We start from the raw sequence: 19,120 nt of genomic DNA, 5'->3' as shown, positions 1-19,120 counted from the left end.
TTTTGTTTGTAAATAGATTTCTATTGGGTTGTGTGTTCGTGTCTAATTTCTGCTTGTTTTTCTTCCGCAGGCTCCAAAGCAGTCGCACACCCCTCAGCTAACCCCCAGGCAACCAACCATGGCTGAACTGCGCAACTCCCTCATATGGGAATCAGGTGAGAGACATGCACGCACACATACAGCCCATTACAATTGGAACTTTGTTCTTTACGCATACACACAACTGTGATCATGACAGACGTTAGTGTGGCATTATCATTTAAGTGTGTGTGTGTGCAGGCTCAGAGGAGGACCTGTTCTACGATGCTCCCAGCTCTCCTATAGGCGACAGTCCGTTCTTCCCCGACAACATGCCCAGCCCCCTGCAACGCTCCGACTCGGTCAAGAGGAGAGGTCTGGTCAAGAAAGACCCCAAGAAGAACATGACAGAGTTCCTCATGACGTTTGAGATCAACAAGGTATGCTTAACATAATATACATCTGTGTGAGAGAGAGTCCTTAAACACTTCATTTAGATGTTTTCACTCTAATTGCTAATAAAGCTGTGTGTGTATATGTGTGTACTTGAACTCCCTCATTCTGCTGTCTAGCTGTCTGTTCAGCTGTGTCGTCTGTCTAGAGGCCAGGAGGTCACAGTGTTACACCTGGACGTTGAGCGTCTCGGCACCGAGCTAAAGATTCGCACCTTCGACATGACATCTAACACCTTTCTACGCGAGATCTGCCTAGAGTGCTCAGAGTATATGGGTAGGTGAGGGGGTGGGTGGGAATCGTTGTCTCTTAAAGGTAGGCCTGTCAACTAACTGATCCAGAAATTCACTATCGAAAATGTATCTTAAACATTTCAATATTCAAATAATAGTTTTAATATAATTAGCATAGATTTACATAAATACGTAAATGTACAAATCTGGGTCTTATGCGCCTTCGCTACAGCCTTCTCCACACCAGCTCTGACATTAGGGGAGACGCCAGAAAAGGTAGCCACACTTGAATGTGCATGTTTATGCCATTGAAACAAGCATTTCTCTCCTGTCCTATTTGTTTTTTCAAATTAACTTTATTCCGTTGTCCACCACATTCAAAGGTAGTAATCTAGTCATGTTTGATAGCAACCTATTCGAGTTGTTGCATCTTTACATCACCCCTCTTTCCACGCTTTTAACATATGTCACATGAAATCGCTTGCATCTGGTGTGTTTTTTGAATGGTGTTTTTCCCTCGATTGCATTTTTGGAACATTAGCAAGACAGCTCTGTGCACCTTGCTGCGTTTGGAATGCGAAGAAATGATTGTCTAGATCATTATGAAATAATGTGATATGCTGCTTCCTCGTTGGCGGTTGTGTGGCATGTCTGCAGACTTCTCTGTGTGGTTTTGGTGTGATATGATTTTCTGGTTTGATATACTTGTCCAGATTCAGAGGAGAAGAAAGTGCACCTGATCACCACTCTAGACAACACAAAGGAGGACCTCCTCACATTGGAGTACACTAAGGTGTACACACACACACACACACACACAGAGAGACACAGTCAACACTGTTTAAATGCATTATTCATCCAATGTAGATTAACAGTAGAGCAGGTCTAAAATCTTCAATGTCTCTTTCAGGCTGATAAGAACGGGCCAGAATTCAAGTCTCAGTACAAGAACACTGAACAATCAGTAAAGGTAAGATCTTACAATACAACTGTGTTAACCCACATTTGGAACTTCAACATGATGTTGATTTGAGCTCAGTACTCTGCTCAGTTGTGTTAGTGTGTTCATTGTGACGGTGGTGTGTGCGTGAAATCTCTGTCTCAGGTGAACTTCTCATCTCTGGATGTACACCTGCACACGGAGGCTTTGCTCAACGCCATGAACTTCCTGAACAGCCTCCTCCCCCCGACCAAGGAGGCGTTGCCTAGCAAGGAGGAGCTTCCCACAATCGCAGAGGAGGACAAGGGAGAGGGGGAGGAGGGAGAGAAGGAGGAATCGGCCTTGGCAAAAAGAACATGTAATTATCAGTTTCATGGAATCCATTCCGGTTACTGGAACTAAGACTTTTCCACTGTTGAAATGTATTAGAATTTATTTCATGAATCAAAGTTAGTCGAAAGTGGAAGAGAATTTGGTTAGGTAATATACCTCCTGTATATTTGTTGCATGTAGAGATATTGAGTAGACCCATGTCCTCCATGTATTCTCCTTCTAATACGTAGCTAGCTAAACCAAATGTAAATTCTCTGCCATTGTATGGACCACTTGACGTTTGATGTATTGTGATGCAAACAAAATCATCTTCTCATCAAAGCGTCTTTTACGTTTGGACAAAGGAACTACTCTTTCATCAATGTCTCTCTACCCCACTCTCCTCAGCTTCTAAGAAGTCAAAGTTTGAGGACATGGTGAATTTGCACATCAGAGCCGATCTCAACTGTCTGAAGGTTTTCATCCGAGGCCATAGCCACATGATAGCAGAGATCTGCATTGAGGGTAACACAAGTCACCGTCCGCTACACAAGTCACCGTCTGCAACACATGTCTGCAACGCAAGTCACCGTCCGCAACACAAGTCACCGTCCGCAACACAAGTCACCGCCCGCAACACAAGTCACCGCCCGCAACACACGTCACCGCCCGCAACACACGTCACCGCCCGCAACACACGTCACCGTCCGCAACACACGTCACCGTCCGCAACACACGTCACCGCCCGCAACACAAGTCACCGCCCGCAACACACGTCACCGCCCGCAACACACGTCACCGCCCGCAACACACGTCACCGCCCGCAACACACGTCACCGCCCGCAACACACGTCACCGTCCGCAACACACGTCACCGTCCGCAACACAAGTCTGCAACACAAGTCACCGTCCGCAACACACGTCCACAACACACGTCCGCAACACAAGTCACCATCCGCAACACAAGTCACCGTCCGCAACACAAGTCACCGTCCGCAACACACATCCGCAACACACATCCGCAACACAAGTCACCGTCCGCAACACACGTCCGCAACACAAGTCACCGCCCGCAACACAAGTCACCGCCCGCTACACAAGTCACCGCCCGCTACACAAGTCACCGCCCGCAACACAAGTCACCGCCCGCAACACAAGTCACCGCCCGCAACACAAGTCACCGCCCGCAACACAAGTCACCGCCCGCAACACAAGTCACCGTCCTCAACACAAGTCACCGCCCGCAACACAAGTCACCGCCCGCAACACAAGTCACCGTCCGCAACACACGTCCGCAACACAAGTCACCGTCCGCAACACACATCCGCAACACACGTCCGCAACACAAGTCATCGTCCGCAACACACGTCCGCAACACAAGTCATCGTCCGCAACACACGTCCGCAACACAAGTCATCGTCCGCAACACACGTCCGCAACACAAGTCATCGTCCTCAACACACGTCCGCAACACACGTCCGCAACACAAGTCATCGTCCGCAACACACGTCCGCAACACACGTCCGCAACACAAGTCATTGTCCGCAACACAAGTCATCGTCCGCAACACACGTCTGCAACACAAGTCACCGTCCCCAACACAAGTCACCGTCCGCAACACGCGTCCGCAACGCAAGTCACCGTCCGCAACACACGTGCGCAACACAAGTCCGCTACAAAAGTCATCGTCCGCAACACACGTCTGCAACACAAGTCACCGTCCGCAACACACGTCCGCAACACAAGTCATCGTCCACAACACACGTCCACAACACAAGTCACCGTCTGCTACACAAGTCACTGTCTGCAACACATGTCTACAACACAAGTCACCGTCCGCAACACAAGTCACCGTCCGCAACACAAGTCACCGTCCGCAACACAAGTCACCGTCCGCAACACAAGTCACCGTCCGCAACACACGTCCGCAACACAAGTCATCGTCCGCAACACACGTCCGCAACACAAGTCATCGTCCGCAACACACGTCCGCAACACAAGTCATCGTCCGCAACACACGTCCGCAACACAAGTCATCGTCCGCAACACACGTCCGCAACACACGTCCGCAACACAAGTCACCGTCCGCAACACAAGTCATCGTCCGCAACACAAGTCACCGTCCGCAACACAAGTCATCGTCCGCAACACAAGTCACCGTCCGCAACACGCGTCCGCAACGCAAGTCACCATCCGCAACACACGTGCGCAACACAAGTCCGCTACACAAGTCATCGTCCGCAACACACGTCTGCAACACAAGTCACCGTCCGCAACACACGTCCGCAACACACGTCTGCAACACAAGTCACCGTCCGCAACACACGTCCGCAACACACGTCTGCAACACAAGTCACCCTCCGCAACACATATCACCGTCCGCAACACAAGTCACCGTCCGCTACACAAGTCACCGTCTGCAACACATGTCCGCAACACAAGTCACCGTCCGCAACACAAGTCACCGTCCGCAACACAAGTCACCGTCCGCAACACAAGTCACCGTCCGCAACACAAGTCACCGTCCGCAACACAAGTCACCGTCCGCAACACAAGTCACCGTCCGCAACACACTTCCGCAACACAAGTCATCGTCCGCAACACAAGTCATCGTCCGCAACACACGTCCGCAACACAAGTCACCATCCGCAACACAAGTCCGCAACACACGTCCGCAACACAAGTCATCGTCCGCAACACACGTCCGCAACACAAGTCACCGTCTGCAACACAAGTCACCGTCCTCAACACACGTCCTCAACACAAGTCATCGTCCGCAACACACGTCTGCAACACAAGTCACCGTCCGCAACACAAGTTACCGTCCGCTACACAAGTCATCATCCACAACAGACGTCCGCAACACAAGTCACCGTCCGCAACACAAGTCACCGTCCGCTACACAAGTCACCGTCTGCAACACATGTCTGCAACACAAGTCACCGTCCGCTACACAAGTCACCGTCCGCTACACAAGTCACCGTCCGCTACACAAGTCACCGTCTGCAACACATGTCTACAACACAAGTCACCGTCCGCAACACAAGTCACCGTCCGCAACACAAGTCACCGTCCGCAACACAAGTCACCGTCCGCAACACAAGTCACCGTCCGCAACACAAGTCACCGTCCGCAACACAAGTCACCGTCCGCTACACAAGTCACCGTCCGCTACACAAGTCACCGTCCGCTACACAAGTCACCGTCCGCTACACAAGTCACCGTCCGCTACACAAGTCACCGTCCGCAACACAAGTCACCGTCCTCAACACGCGTCCGCAACACAAGTCACCGTCCTCAACACGCGTCCGCAACACAAGTCATCGTCCGCAACACACGTCCGCGACACACGTCGCCGTCCCCGACGCAAGTCTCCTTCCGCGACACACATCCACAACAGCTGCGTGCATGAATTATGATATTGCATACAATTATGTGTTTGTGTGATTAGTTGTGTGGACAGGACACGCACGCACACACATTATAATGATGCTAGTGCTACTTTGTGGTAAACATGAAGAAATACTCAGTCCACTGATGATCTTTTCCTATTGGCTCTGGAACTGATATGAACACACCTTTGTGGTGCCCCACCATGAAATCGGGGGGGGGACTATGGACCTGTCGCCGTCCGCGAGTACGTATGTTAGTTAATCACGTGATATCTCAGACACCGCTGGCCCGATTTTGACAAAACTTTGGTGAATGATGTGCCATACCACAGAGATATGGCATTTACAAAATTACACTGATTGGCCAAAAGGGGCGCTATAGTAATCAACTGAAGTTCCAAGCTTTGAACAAGCTTGCATCATTCGTTATTTGTGGGGGACGACATGTTTACTGTTGCCTTGTTTTAGACTTGTTCTAGACCTAGACCTGCTCCTCAGTGTTCTGCCTCTTTGATCTATGTTCCAGGCCTGGTGTCGGAGGTGCTGATGAGGAGAAAGGCGGTGGAGGTTCTGGCCAACCTGAAGAACATAGTCATCCTGGACTGTGATAAGGAGGCACTGTACAAGCAGGTAACTTTTGCTCAATGTTTTCCTTTGCGTTCCCTAATGAACACGACCCAGCAGTCATTGACTACCATACTCACAAGGCTCACTCATGGCCTCCAGTATCCAAAAAGGATCAAATGAAATAACGCCAAATCTAATCTTTGCCATTTGAACAAACATCAACTAATCTTTGCCATTTGAACAAACATCACCTCATCTTTGCCATTTGAACAAACATCACCTAATCTTTGCCATTTGTTTTACTTTAGCGATGTTATTTTCCCAGTCAAGGGGCCACATTCACGAGAAATTATGATTGTTGTTTATGCTTTCTGCTGCTATATTTGTACGGCCTCTGCATCCTAGTGTGTGTCCATAGCTGATAAGGAGGTGTTTGCTTTCCGCATGGTGAACCACACGGACGCCACTGAGGGCGATGCCTATCTAGACATGGGTAAAGTGGACACCAGCATCACCCTGACGGTGGGCTGCATCCAGGTCATCTTTCTCAACAAGTTTGTCTCCTCCATCCTGGTAAGAGACACCATCTCTCTTAACTCCACTTAACTATCACCTATCCTTTTATGTGTTTCAAAAATTCAGCTGCCAACAACACTTTTCCAGGGTGTCGAAAACCATGGCCTTACTTATAGTACCGGTACCAAAATGCCCCAGAACTTACCAAGCCTAATCACTTTTTCGGTTCTGGATTGTCCTACGTCATATGACCATCGATGAGAACTCTGTAACGCGACTGCTCTTTGTCCCACCCCTTCTCTTCCTCCTCATTCACCTCCCTCTCCCCCAGGCTTTCATCAACAATTTCCAGGCGGCCAAGGAGGCCCTGGCTGAGGTGACGGTGCAGGCAGCGGAAAAGGCAGCCACAGGTGTGATGGAGCTGGCTGAGCGCAGTGTGCGCATCTCTCTGGATGTAGACTTCAAAGCTCCTCTTGTCTTCCTGCCGCAGTCGTCCTCCTCCACCAACGTCACTGTGGCTGACCTCGGTATGGTCACGGTCAAGAACTGCTTCGCCTTGGTCGACTCCCAGACGCATGTCAAGATCCCTCCCATCATCGACACGATGACCGTGGTCCTCAGTGACCTGAAGATGTACAGGTGAGACAGAACAGGGTTGCTAGTAAAGCACCCCAGTAGTCAGCCAATTCTGTATACGGAATCAGAATTAAACCTCATGGATTCGCAGTTGTTTAAAGTGAACGGATGACTTCATTTGTTCACAGGGATGTGAGGTGTTTCTTTACAATAGACAGATTTCTGTGTGTTTCAGTTACTTTTGTATATCTGGTCCATCCCTGGATGTGCAGAAAATCAGAACCTGCCGTTTGTTTGTTTGTTGTGTTTGATTGTGCAGAACCACCTTTGAGAAGGGGAGATTTCAGGGGGAGATCCAGGTTCTGAAGCCGGTCAACCTGGACCTGTCCATCCAGAGGAACCTGTCAGCCTCCTGGTACCACAGCATCCCTGACATAAAGATCACTGCCCACCTCAAACCTATGAATGTGAGTGTGTGTCTGTATGTGTGTATGTGTCAGTGTGTGTGTCTGTGTTAGTTAAAGCCAACTCTCAATGAACAAGAAATGTTATTATGAAATGATGGTTGTTGATACATTTGTGTAACGGGGTGGATGTGTGTGTGTGTTTTTGTCTTACTAGCTGATCCTGAGTCAGGATGACATGACGGTGGTGTTGAGGACTCTGGGTGAGAACATGTCAGAGACGTCAGACGCTGCTTCCCCTCGTCCTCCTCCGTCTACAGTGGATCACTCCGACACTGCCACTAGCAAAGGCTCGGAGGGCACAGGAGGTACTGGTACTATCTCCACCAGCGGTGAGAACAGTTGGGTTGAATGTGTGTGTGAGTCTTAATATTTGGATGATTGTGATATTGATAATCATGTTGAACCCTGTCTGTAGGCAACATAGTGGTAACTGCTGCAGTGGTCGAGACCCAGAAGAGCACTAAGCTGAAGAACATACTCAAAGTAGACTTCAAGTTTGACTCCATGACTCTGGTCCTGTACAGCCCCAATGGGACTGAGGTGACTACTGCATCACTGCACACCTTCACAAACACTAATTGACCGCAGAAAACTCCATCCGCTTAGATATTCTTACCAGAAAGTGTGTGTATGTGCCTGTCTCTGTGGGCGTGCGTCTCTGCCTATGTGTCTGTGCCTGTCTCTGTGGGCGTGCGTCTCTGCCTATGTGTCTGTGCCTGTCTCTGTGGGCGTGCGTCTCTGTGGGCGTACGTCTCTGCCTATGTGTCTGTGCCTGTCTCTGTGGGCGTGCGTCTCTGTGGGCGTACGTCTCTGCCTATGTGTCTGTGCCTGTCTCTGTGGGCGTGCGTCTCTGCCTATGTGTCTGTGCCTGTCTCTGTGGGCGTGCGTCTCTGCCTATGTGTCTGTGCCTGTCTCTGTGGGCGTGCGTCTCTGCCTATGTGTCTGTGCCTGTCTCTGTGGGCGTGCGTCTCTGCCTATGTGTCTGTGCCTGTCTCTGTGGGCGTGCGTCTCTGCCTATGTGTCTGTGCCTGTCTCTGTGGGCGTGCGTCTCTGCCTATGTGTCTGTGCCTGTCTCTGTGGGCGTGCGTCTCTGCCTATGTGTCTGTGCCTGTCTCTGTGGGCGTGCGTCTCTGCCTATGTGTCTGTGCCTGTCTCTGTGGGCGTGCGTCTCTGCCTATGTGTCTGTGCCTGTCTCTGTGGGCGTGCGTCTCTGCCTATGTGTCTGTGCCTGTCTCTGTGGGCGTGCGTCTCTGCCTATGTGTCTGTGCCTGTCTCTGTGGGCGTGCGTCTCTGCCTATGTGTCTGTGCCTGTCTCTGTGGGCGTGCGTCTCTGCCTATGTGTCTGTGCCTGTCTCTGTGGGCGTGCGTCTCTGCCTATGTGTCTGTGCCTGTCTCTGTGGGCGTGCGTCTCTGCCTATGTGTCTGTGCCTGTCTCTGTGGGCGTGCGTCTCTGCCTATGTGTCTGTGCCTGTCTCTGTGGGCGTGCGTCTCTGCCTATATGTCTGTATTCAGGTGCAGGTGTTGGACTCCAGGGATGATCAGCTGATGCTGGCTGAGTTCACCTTGGGAACTATCTCTACATCTGTCCACATGTTCTCAGACGGATCCATGAAGGCCTCCGTCAAACTCACAGACTGCCTGCTAGACGACAAGAGATGCAGAGTCAAGAATATCACTGCCAGGTAAAACGCACACACAGTTACCTTGGTACTGAGCCTACGTACACATTCACAGACAATGGGAGAGATACCGCAGAGTGGTGTGTGTACTGTGAACATATGAGCGCGTGGCTCAGTGCTGGCGTTGATGTACGAGGCTCAGTGTGTGTTCTCCAGCGTGGCATAATGTTCATCACTGCTTCACCATCTGTCTGTCACACAGGACTGTCACACAGCTAAGATGAATGGCTTTGGTTAGCAACCCCATGATAGTCAAAGCAGCTTTAATTTAATCTCGCACTCCCAGTTCATCAAAACCCATGAGTATTTCCATCTGGTATGTCAATTGTTTTGAGAGAATGGAATCTTTGAATCTGTAGAGTAGAATAAAAAGTTACTCACTCTTCTATGTAACACCATATGAGAAACAGATTACAAGGTATTTAGTGCACTTATGATAGGGTGTGTTATTAGGACCCTTGCTGTAGGGATTGTTATTATTGCTCTTTCTGTAGGAATCATCATGTACACCTGTCCCTCTGGCCTCTGTCTGTCAGGATGATGGCGATTCGCCCGAGCGCTGAGAAGAACGTGATGGTGGAGTTGAACTACAATCAGGGGCGTGAAGGCACCTCTCTGGAGACGGTGGTGCAGGATGTCTACCTCTGTGCCAGCATGGAGTTCCTGCTCACCGTGGCCGACATCTTCCTCAAGGCCAGCCAACAAGGTTTCTCCTCAGCCGCCCCCAAGAACAGCAGCACTAAACCCACAGTTACAGCCACCACCGCTTTCAAGGAACCTGGTACGACATGTTCACATTTCACACTACACAATATTCACCACAAATGTCATGTTTGTACGACGTCCAATTAGTGCAAAGTGAAATGTCTGATAGTTTCACTCCGTTTCTGACAGTTTTCTTCCATTTGATGCCTAATGAACACACCCCTGCTTTCCTCTCTGTCTGTACTCCAGCTCCAGTGGCAGTCAAGTCGGAGATGAATGTTCTGGTGAAGAACCCAGAGATTGTCTTTGTGGCTGACCTGACGTGTGCCGACGCCCCAGCCCTGGTCATGACCATGGAGTGCGAGCTGGTGATGAAGAGCAACCCGGATGGTCAGCTGATGACGGCAGTGGTCAAGGACCTGAAGGTAGTGGCCTGCCCCTTCCTGAGGGAGAAGAGGAGGAACAAGGAGACCACTGTGCTGCAACCCTGCCAGGTGTTCTTCAAGAGCACACAGTCCTCCACCTCCCCGCAGGCCATGGAGGTCTCCATCAAGGCACTGACACTCAAGGTAGGCCACAGCCAAAAAATGGAACGGGAAGAAGCATCTCACTAATAAAATACCTTGTCACTTTTTCTTATTTTTTTATTTCTGGCACAGCTGCCAAAACCAGAGTAATGTGTCTTACATTCCATTCTCCTCTGTGCTCCCTTCCCACAGGTGTCACCCATCATCATCAACACAGTGATCACCATCCAGTCGGTGCTGAGCCCGGCCGGTGCAGACATGCCCCAGTCGGAGCTGGAGAGCCCCGTGCCCCCAGACCTGTGGGAGCGCCGGTCCTGGCGGGATCTCAAGCTGTGGTTCCTGGAGGAGGAGGGTAAAGACGAGGATGCCCAGTCCCTGGTCCGGCTGATTCCCCAGGGTGAGTCCCTGCAGGTGGCCATTTCCTCCATCTGCCTGACCCTGGAGGCAGGGGTGGGCCACCGTACCGTCCCCATGCTGCTGGCCAAGTCCTCCTTCCACGGGGACGTCAAGAACTGGAGCACCCTCATCAACCTGCACAGCCAGCTCAACCTGGAGGTCAGGCACCGCACATCTCTGCATGCGACCTCTACACTACCTCTAAACAACATCTACAAAACATTTACACAACCATTACACATCTAAACAACATTTTCACAACTTCTACACAACCTCAATTCAACTAAAATATACAGTTGAAGTTGGAAGTTTTTCATAATTCCTGACATTTAATCCTTGTAAACATTCCCATTTGCGACCTGACTGATGTCTTGAGATGTTGCTTCAATATATCCACATAATTTTCCTCCCTCATGATGCCATCTATTTTGTGACGTGCACCAGTCCCTCCTGCAGCAAAGCAACCCCACAACATGATGCTGCCACCCCCGTGCTTCACAGTTGGGATGGTGTTCTTCGGGCTTGCAAGCCTCCCCCTTTTTCCTCCAAACATAACGATGGTCTTCATGGCCAAATAGTTCTATTTTTGTTTCATCAGACCATAGGACATTTCTCCAAAAAGTATGATCTTTGTCCCCATGTGCAGTTGCAAACCGTAGTTCTTCCTTGCTGAGCAACCTTTCAGGTTATGTCAATATAGGACTCGTTTTTACTGTGGATATAGATACTTTTGTGCCTGTTTCCTCCAGCATCTTCACAAGGTCCTTTGCTTCTGTTCTGGGATTGATTTGCACTTTTCGCACCAAAGTACTTTCATCTCTAGGAGACAGAATGCGTCTCCTTCCTGAGCTGTATGATGGCTGCGTGGTCCCATGGTGTTTATACTTGCGTACTACTGTTTGTACAGATGAATGTGGTACCTTCAGGTTTTTCGAAATTGCTCCCAAGGGTGACCCAGAATTTGTTTTCGGAGGTCTTGGCTGATTTCTTTTGATTTTCCCATGATGTCAAGAAAAGAGGCACTGAGTTTGAAGGTAGGCCTTGAAATACATCCACAGGTACACCTCCAATTGACTCAAATTATGTCAATTAGCCTATCAGATGCTTCTAAAGCCATGACATCATTTTCTGCAATTTTCCAAGCTGTTTTAAGGCACAGTGAACTTAGTGTATGTAAACGTCTGACCCACTGGAATTGTGATACAGTGAATAAGTGTAATAATCTGTCTGTAAACAATTGTTGTACAAATTACTTGTGTCATTCACAAAGTAGATGTCCTAACCGACTTGCCAAAACTATAGTTTGTTTACAAGAAATTTGTGGAGTGGTTGAAAAACAAGTTTTAATGACACCTAAGTGTATGTAAACTTCCAACTTCAACTGTGGGTTTAGTCAGACTGCATTTGGTGTACTGTAACATAGTGTTGTGTGTTTAGGTTCACTACTTCAACGAGGTGATGGGGGTGTGGGAGCCTCTGCTGGAGCCCCTAGAGGACGAGATCAGAGACGGCTTCAGATCCTGGACTCTGGGATTAAAGGTGACCCTTAAAGGTCGACTTTGGGGCACGAAAAACGGTCCAACTCCGCCTCTTACTCAATTTTCTAACAGAAATGGGGTGTGCCTTTGGTGGTTCATCGATGTGTCATTCTGGTCATGCATGCCGCAACAAACGTTGCTAGTTCGTTAGCTAAGCTAGCCACTGTAGCAAATCAAATTTTATTGCTCACATACACATGGTTAGCAGATGTTATTGTGAGTGCAGCGGAATGCTTGTGCTTCTAGTTCCGACAGTGCAGCAATATCTAACAAGTAATCTAACAATTCCACAACAACTACCTAATACACACAAATCTAAGTAAGGTATGGAATAAGAATATAAATATATGGATGAGCAATGTCGGAGAGGCATAGGGAAGATGCAATAGATGGTATAAAATACAGTATATACATATGAGATGAGTAATGCAAGACATGTACACATTATTAAAGTGGCATTATTAAAGTGGCTAGTGATCCATTTATTAAAGTAGCCAATGATTTTAAGTCTGTATGTAGGCAGCAGCCTCTCTGTGTTAGTGATGGCTGTTTAACAGTCTGATGGCTTTGAGATAGAAGCTGTTTTTCAGTCTCTCGGTCCCAGCTTTGATGCATCAGTACTGACCTCTTCTTCTGGATGGTAGCAGGGGTGAACAGGCAGTGGCTCGGGTGGTTGTTGTTCTTGATGATCTTTTTGGCCTTCCTGTAACATCGGGTGCTGTAGGTGTCCTGGAGGGCAGTTCGTTTGCCCCCGGTGATGCGTTGTGCAGACCGCACCATCCTCTGGAGAGCCTTGCGGTTGTGGGCGGTGCAGTTGCCGTACCAGGTGGTGATACAGCCTGACAGGATGCTCTCAATTGTGCATCTGTAGAAGTTTGTGAGGGTTTTAGGTGACAAAAAAGCTAGCCAGTAACTCTTCCAGTATGTGTTGACGTCATTTCATAGGATTTATTTTTGGATGGAAGCTGTAGAGATATGGTATGATAGTGCATTGATCAGTTATACAGCAGAAAACTAAAAAAAATATATTTTCTGCCCAATGTCAACCTTTAAATAATTTCTCATTCACACCACACACACACAAACTCACAAACACTGTCCCATGTTCCACACACATCGCTCATCCAGATAGTGTAAACACACTGTCCACCACACACTTAACGGCCATGATTTCCCCCAACTGCAGATGAAGAAGAAGCCAGTAAAGTACTCAGGTATATCAGATGAAGTAGATTACAGCATCCCAGACTACAAGACTATCATCAGCATCAGCAGCAAGGACCAGCTCAACATCACCCTCTCCAAGTGTGGACTGGGCATGCTCAGTAACCTGGGCACGGTAAGTCAATGACGTCACACACCAGCACTTGTATGTGCTATTCAATTGACTAGCTGAAAATATAACTTTTTTTGTGAACAATTTAATAAATAAATTATGGAATCACATAATCTATACTGTCAATAATAATCACAATAAAACATTTTAAAGAATAACTTTTTATGTCTAAATGGGTTGTTTTTAATGTGTTGGGATAGCTTGGTGTAGTCCTTATTTCTTGTACATCCCAACGTGCTTGTGAATGCATGGCAGGCCTTTGCGGAGGCGGCCAAGCAGACATCAGAGAGTTTCCAGGAGGACGAGGCGCCGTTCGTGGTGAAGAACCGTCTGGGACTGACTGTGTCAGTGGTGTACAGTGAGATGTTCTGCCCCCTGGGCCGTGTGGCCACAGAGAACCGTGTAGAGCTGCAGAACGGAGAGAGTGTCAACATGGACTACCGTCGCACCACCACCCACTCAGACCAGTTCTCTGCCATGACCTCGCTGGTGGCCAAGGACTACTACATACAGCCCAGTAAGCAACACAGTTACAACAGTTACACCAGTGCAGACCAGCACCCATATTCAGAGTAGAACCTTCTGATCTCGGGATCAGTCTTGCTTTTTATATCATAATGAATAAGATTATATGGACACGGGACCTGATCCTAGATCAGCGCTCCTACTCTGAGTTGCTTTATGAATACGATCCTTGATATTTAAACCCTGGGTCAAAGACAGTGTTAGCGTTCTGACCTAATGCTCTGGCATTTGTTTGCGGAGCTAACACAAGTAGTTCGCTGGGTCTAGGGTCAATTTAGTCGTTGATCTGATGGCTTATGATGTTCTTGTCCTCAGCTCCGTCGGGCCACACTTCAGCCAGCATGATTCCGTTGATCAAAGTGGGGCGTGGTATGTACAGTGTCATGCACAAAGTCTCTGGGGTCACCCGCTTCCTGGTCTGTCAGATCTACTCTGTGCAGGGAAGCAAGCACATCAAGATCCGCTCTCCCTTCCAGGCAAGTTATAGTCACCGGGGGGGGGGGGGATTGCTTCCCTACCCCTCTTCCTTCTCTCTCCACTGTACTTAACTCGAACCCCAGAATGTACTAAACGTGACCCCAGGGAATATAATTTATATCTGAACAACGTGTCTCTTTCTCATGTCTCCCTTACAGATCATAAACCACTTTTCCATCCCGTTCAGAGTGATGGAGGGCTCCATGTGTCTGGGGATGTCATTACCTACAGAGGAGTTCTGCGTGCCTCTCGACTCCTACAGGTAGCACACATACATTTAAATACTTTGAGTCCACCAATCAAATTTACAGTAAAAAAGGATCCAAACATTTCATAGGTCCCTGTATGCATGAGGCTGTCCAAGCTTGCCACGAGGGGCTGGTATTTCAGCAGCTTATCGGCAAAGGCCTGCCCCATGTAGCCGTCAAATGAGTACCCCCCCACAACAACAACAACAACATCTGGCGTATTTGGTACACAGGAAAACACATTCATAATTTAGATCAAACCAGCTTCCTGGATGTGTGCTGTTGGTGAGACTACCGGTCTCACCTCGCTGGCTATCAGGTCGACAAAGAGGTCATGACTAGCAATAGTACAAATCCTTGTATGAACAGCAAGCATTCACAACATGGACTCCATTACATTTGACACATGTATAATACAAAATGGGTTATGGCTTGCAGGGTACCAGAGTACTAGTTTATATTTTGTTGGTAGAACTTGCAGCCTCGCCTTAACAGTAAAGGTGAGAATGTCCTTGCCAATGGCAGCATTCTGGTACATGGAATTGTATTTTATTTTACCTTTATTTAACTAGGCAAGTCAGTTAAGAACAAATTCTTGTTTTCAATGATGGCCTTGGAACAGTGGGTTAACTGCCTTGTTCAGGGCAGAACGACAGCTTGTCAGCTCGGAGGATTCGATCTTGCAACCTTTTGGTTACTAGTCCAACGCTCTAACCACTAGGCTACCTGCCTCCAATGGGCGACAGTGGTCAGCACAGTCCAGGGCAGTGAGTTTCCCCTGCTGCCTCAGGCCAGTCCAGTGTTGCAGTAGCTGCATCCGTCTGATACCAAGGATTGTTGTCCTGGAAGTAGGATGAGATGTTCCATCATGGGGGACAGAAGCCTCCACAAAAACACTGCAATCTGCCACAACTGCATCAGAGGGCGTCACTGCTCAGTTTGCCTATCAGTCCATGTTCATCAGAGCTCCACTCTATTCCGGTTGCACACGTCATTGAGGTCTGACCAGACTCCAAACCCTGCAGCACGAGTGTCCAATTTTCCATTGGCCTTCCTCCTGAAGCCCAGGAAGTTGTCCTCAACACACACACACCACACACACACTGACTGCTGTGTGTCCACCCCCCTTAGGTCAAAGTTGAGCCTGCAGCCGGTAACCGAAGGAGACAATCAATATGATTCTTCCGAGGGCTTCAGCTATGAGTCAGTGAGCCAGCAGCCTGGCACACGTGTGCAGCAGACCTGTCATCGACATGGCAACAGCGCCAGCGTGCTAATGGTCAACATCGTACCTCTGAAAGACACAGTGACATCACAACACACGGGAGTGGCCGGGGAGCACTTTGATGAGCCCTACATCCTGCACCTGTGGCCCTCCGTCCTGCTCCGGAACCTTCTACCCTACCCCATCACCTATCGCCTACAGGTACACACACACACACACACACTTGTTTTTTTTATCCTTGTGGGGACCAAACAATCAATGAACAATCATCGTCATTGAAAACAATTGATAAGCCTAAAATAGCCTTTTCCTTGTGCGGACCGGCTAAATCTCCCCACTTGTCCAAATTGGACTTCTTTCACTATTGTTGTGAAGAAAACCAAAACATACACACATAGACAGATCAGTGGCTACTACCCACATTACTCCTGAGTCCCTACCCACCAGCAGAGAAATGGACCTACAGTATGTTACAACTGCTCCTCTATCACATTCATACTGCACATAGCTATACAGTTGAAGTCGGAAGTTTACATACACCTTAGCCAAATACATTTAAACTCTGTTTTTAACAATTCCTGACATAAAAATGCCCTGTCTTAGGTCCGTTAGGGTCATCACTTTATTTTAAGAATGTGAAATGTCAGAATAATAGTTGATAGAGGGATTTATTTCAGCTTTTATGTCTTTCATCACATTCCCAGTGGGTCAGAAGTTCACATACACTCAATAAGTATTTGGTAACATTGCCATTAAATTATTTAACTTGGGTCAAACGTTTCGGGTAGCCTTCCACAAGCTTCCCACAATAAATTGGGTGAATTTTGTCCCATTCCTCCTGACAGAGCTGGTGTAACTGAGTCAGGTTTGTAGGCCTTCTTGCTCGCACAAGCTTTTTCAGTTCTGCCCACAAATTTCCTATAGGATTGAGGTCAGGGCTTTGTGATGGCCACTCCAATACCTTGACTTTGTTGTCCTTAAGCCATTTTGCCACAATTTGGAAGTATGCGTGGGGCCATTGTCCATTTGGAAGACCCATTTGCGACCAAGCTTTAACTTCCTGACTGGTGTCTTGAGATGTTGCTTCAATATATCCACGTAATTTTCCATCCACATGAAGCCATCTATTTTGTGAAGTGCATCAGTCCCTCCTGCAGGAAAGCACCCCCACAACATGTTGCTGCCACCACCGTGCTTCACGGTTGGGATGGTGTTCTTCGGCTTGCAAGCATCCCCATTTTTCCTCCAAACATAACGATGGTCATTATGGCCAAACAGTTCTATTTTCTTAGTGTTGGAGTGTGTCCCTGGCTATCCGGAAATTTAAAAAAAAATGAAGAAAATGGTGCCATCTGGTTTGCTTAATATAAGGAATTTGAAATGATTTATACTTTTACTTTTGATACTTAAGTATATTTTAGCAATAACATTTACTTTTGATACTTAATTTAAAATGAAATACTTTTATACTTTTACTCAAGTAGTATTTTACTGGGTGACTTTCACTTGAGTAATTTTCTATGAACTTATCCTTACTTTTACTCAAGTATGACAATTGGGTATTTTTCCACCACTGCATTTGAATGCAGGAAATGCAGAAATTATAAAAAAGCAGAAATTTGTTTTGGTTGAAGTTGAATTGAACAGTATATAACAATCAGAATGGAGACAGACTCGTTGATATCACTTAGAATGTATGTCGCCACCCTAGGATCACTCACTACTCATAAAGCAAATCTTCAACTTTTATTATTCAATTTTTTTTTAAATACCGTGATATAATATTTTGGCCATATTGCCCAGCCCTACCGCCTGCTTTGCTTTATATAAGGAATTTGAAATCATTTCTACTTTTACTTATATTTTAGCAATTACGTTTACTTTTGATACTTACAGTGCCTTGCGAAAGTATTCGGCCCCCTTGAACTTTGCGACCTTTTGCCACATTTCAGGCTTCAAACATAAAGATATAAAACTGTATTTTTTTGTGAAGAATCAACAACAAGTGGGACACAATCATGAAGTGGAATGACATTTATTGGATATTTCAAACTTTTTTAACAAATCAAAAACTGAAAAATTGGGCGTGCAAAAGTATTCAGCCCCCTTAAGTTAATACTTTGTAGCGCCACCTTTTGCTGTGATTACAGCTGTAAGTCGCTTGGAGTATGTCTCTATCAGTTTTGCACATCGAGAGACTGACATTTTTTCCCATTCCTCCTTGCAAAACAGCTCGAGCTCAGTGAGGTTGGATGGAGAGCATTTGTGAACAGCAGTTTTCAGTTCTTTCCACAGATTCTCGATTGGATTCAGGTCTGGACTTTGACTTGGCCATTCTAACACCTGGATATGTTTATTTTTGAACCATTCCATTGTCGATTTTGCTTTATGTTTTGGATCATTGTCTTGTTGGAAGACAAATCTCCGTCCCAGTCTCAGGTCTTTTGCAGACTCCATCAGGTTTTCTTCCAGAATGGTCCTGTATTTGGCTCCATCCATCTTCCCATCAATTTTAACCATCTTCCCTGTCCCTGCTGAAGAAATGCAGGCCCAAACCATGATGCTGCCACCACCATGTTTGACAGTGGGTATGGTGTGTTCAGGGTGATGAGCTGTGTTGCTTTTACGCCAAACATAACGTTTTGCATTGTTGCCAAAAGTTCTATTTTGGTTTCATCTGACCAGAGCACCTTCTTCCACATGTTTGGTGTGTCTCCCAGGTGGCTTGTGGCAAACTTTAAACTACACTTTTTATGGATATCTTTAAGAAATGGCTTTCTACTTGCCACTTCCATAAAGGCCAGATTTGTGCAGTATACAACTGATTGTTGTCCTATGGACAGAGTCTCCCACCTCAGCTGTAGATCTCTGCAGTTCATCCAGAGTGATCATGGGCCTCTTGGCTGCATCTCTGATCAGTCTTCTCCTTGTATGAGCTGAAAGTTTAGAGGGACGGCCAGGTCTTGGTAGATTTGCAGTGGTCTGATACT

General features: G+C 47.5%; 1 protein-coding gene across 5 annotated transcripts in view; it reads left to right on the top strand.

Moving 5' to 3' along the window:
• LOC135528136 (intermembrane lipid transfer protein VPS13A-like) overlaps positions 1 to 19,120 on the top strand; it is a 67,668-nt gene that overhangs the window by 14,820 nt on the left and 33,728 nt on the right. For 3 of the 5 annotated variants that reach the window (XM_064957275.1, XM_064957195.1, XM_064957033.1), the window contains exons 24-46: positions 71 to 155; positions 280 to 458; positions 591 to 747; positions 1,418 to 1,497; positions 1,615 to 1,674; positions 1,810 to 2,002; positions 2,365 to 2,481; positions 5,875 to 5,978; positions 6,321 to 6,488; positions 6,763 to 7,070; positions 7,327 to 7,474; positions 7,629 to 7,803; positions 7,890 to 8,014; positions 8,987 to 9,156; positions 9,690 to 9,934; positions 10,108 to 10,427; positions 10,578 to 10,940; positions 12,219 to 12,320; positions 13,506 to 13,658; positions 13,911 to 14,172; positions 14,496 to 14,656; positions 14,816 to 14,919; positions 16,037 to 16,331. In XM_064957275.1, the coding sequence (XP_064813347.1) occupies positions 71 to 155; positions 280 to 458; positions 591 to 747; positions 1,418 to 1,497; positions 1,615 to 1,674; positions 1,810 to 2,002; positions 2,365 to 2,481; positions 5,875 to 5,978; positions 6,321 to 6,488; positions 6,763 to 7,070; positions 7,327 to 7,474; positions 7,629 to 7,803; positions 7,890 to 8,014; positions 8,987 to 9,156; positions 9,690 to 9,934; positions 10,108 to 10,427; positions 10,578 to 10,940; positions 12,219 to 12,320; positions 13,506 to 13,658; positions 13,911 to 14,172; positions 14,496 to 14,656; positions 14,816 to 14,919; positions 16,037 to 16,331 (4,074 nt within the window). The remainder of the gene's footprint in view (positions 1 to 70; positions 156 to 279; positions 459 to 590; positions 748 to 1,417; positions 1,498 to 1,614; positions 1,675 to 1,809; positions 2,003 to 2,364; positions 2,482 to 5,874; positions 5,979 to 6,320; positions 6,489 to 6,762; positions 7,071 to 7,326; positions 7,475 to 7,628; positions 7,804 to 7,889; positions 8,015 to 8,986; positions 9,157 to 9,689; positions 9,935 to 10,107; positions 10,428 to 10,577; positions 10,941 to 12,218; positions 12,321 to 13,505; positions 13,659 to 13,910; positions 14,173 to 14,495; positions 14,657 to 14,815; positions 14,920 to 16,036; positions 16,332 to 19,120) is intronic. The other 2 variants (XM_064957354.1, XM_064957115.1) reach the window with 1 other exon arrangement.

This window comes from Oncorhynchus masou, chromosome 1, assembly GCF_036934945.1.
Source record: "Oncorhynchus masou masou isolate Uvic2021 chromosome 1, UVic_Omas_1.1, whole genome shotgun sequence".
NCBI classification, from domain to species: Eukaryota; Metazoa; Chordata; class Actinopteri; order Salmoniformes; family Salmonidae; genus Oncorhynchus; species Oncorhynchus masou.
This window is presented reverse-complemented; position numbering and strand designations above follow the sequence as displayed.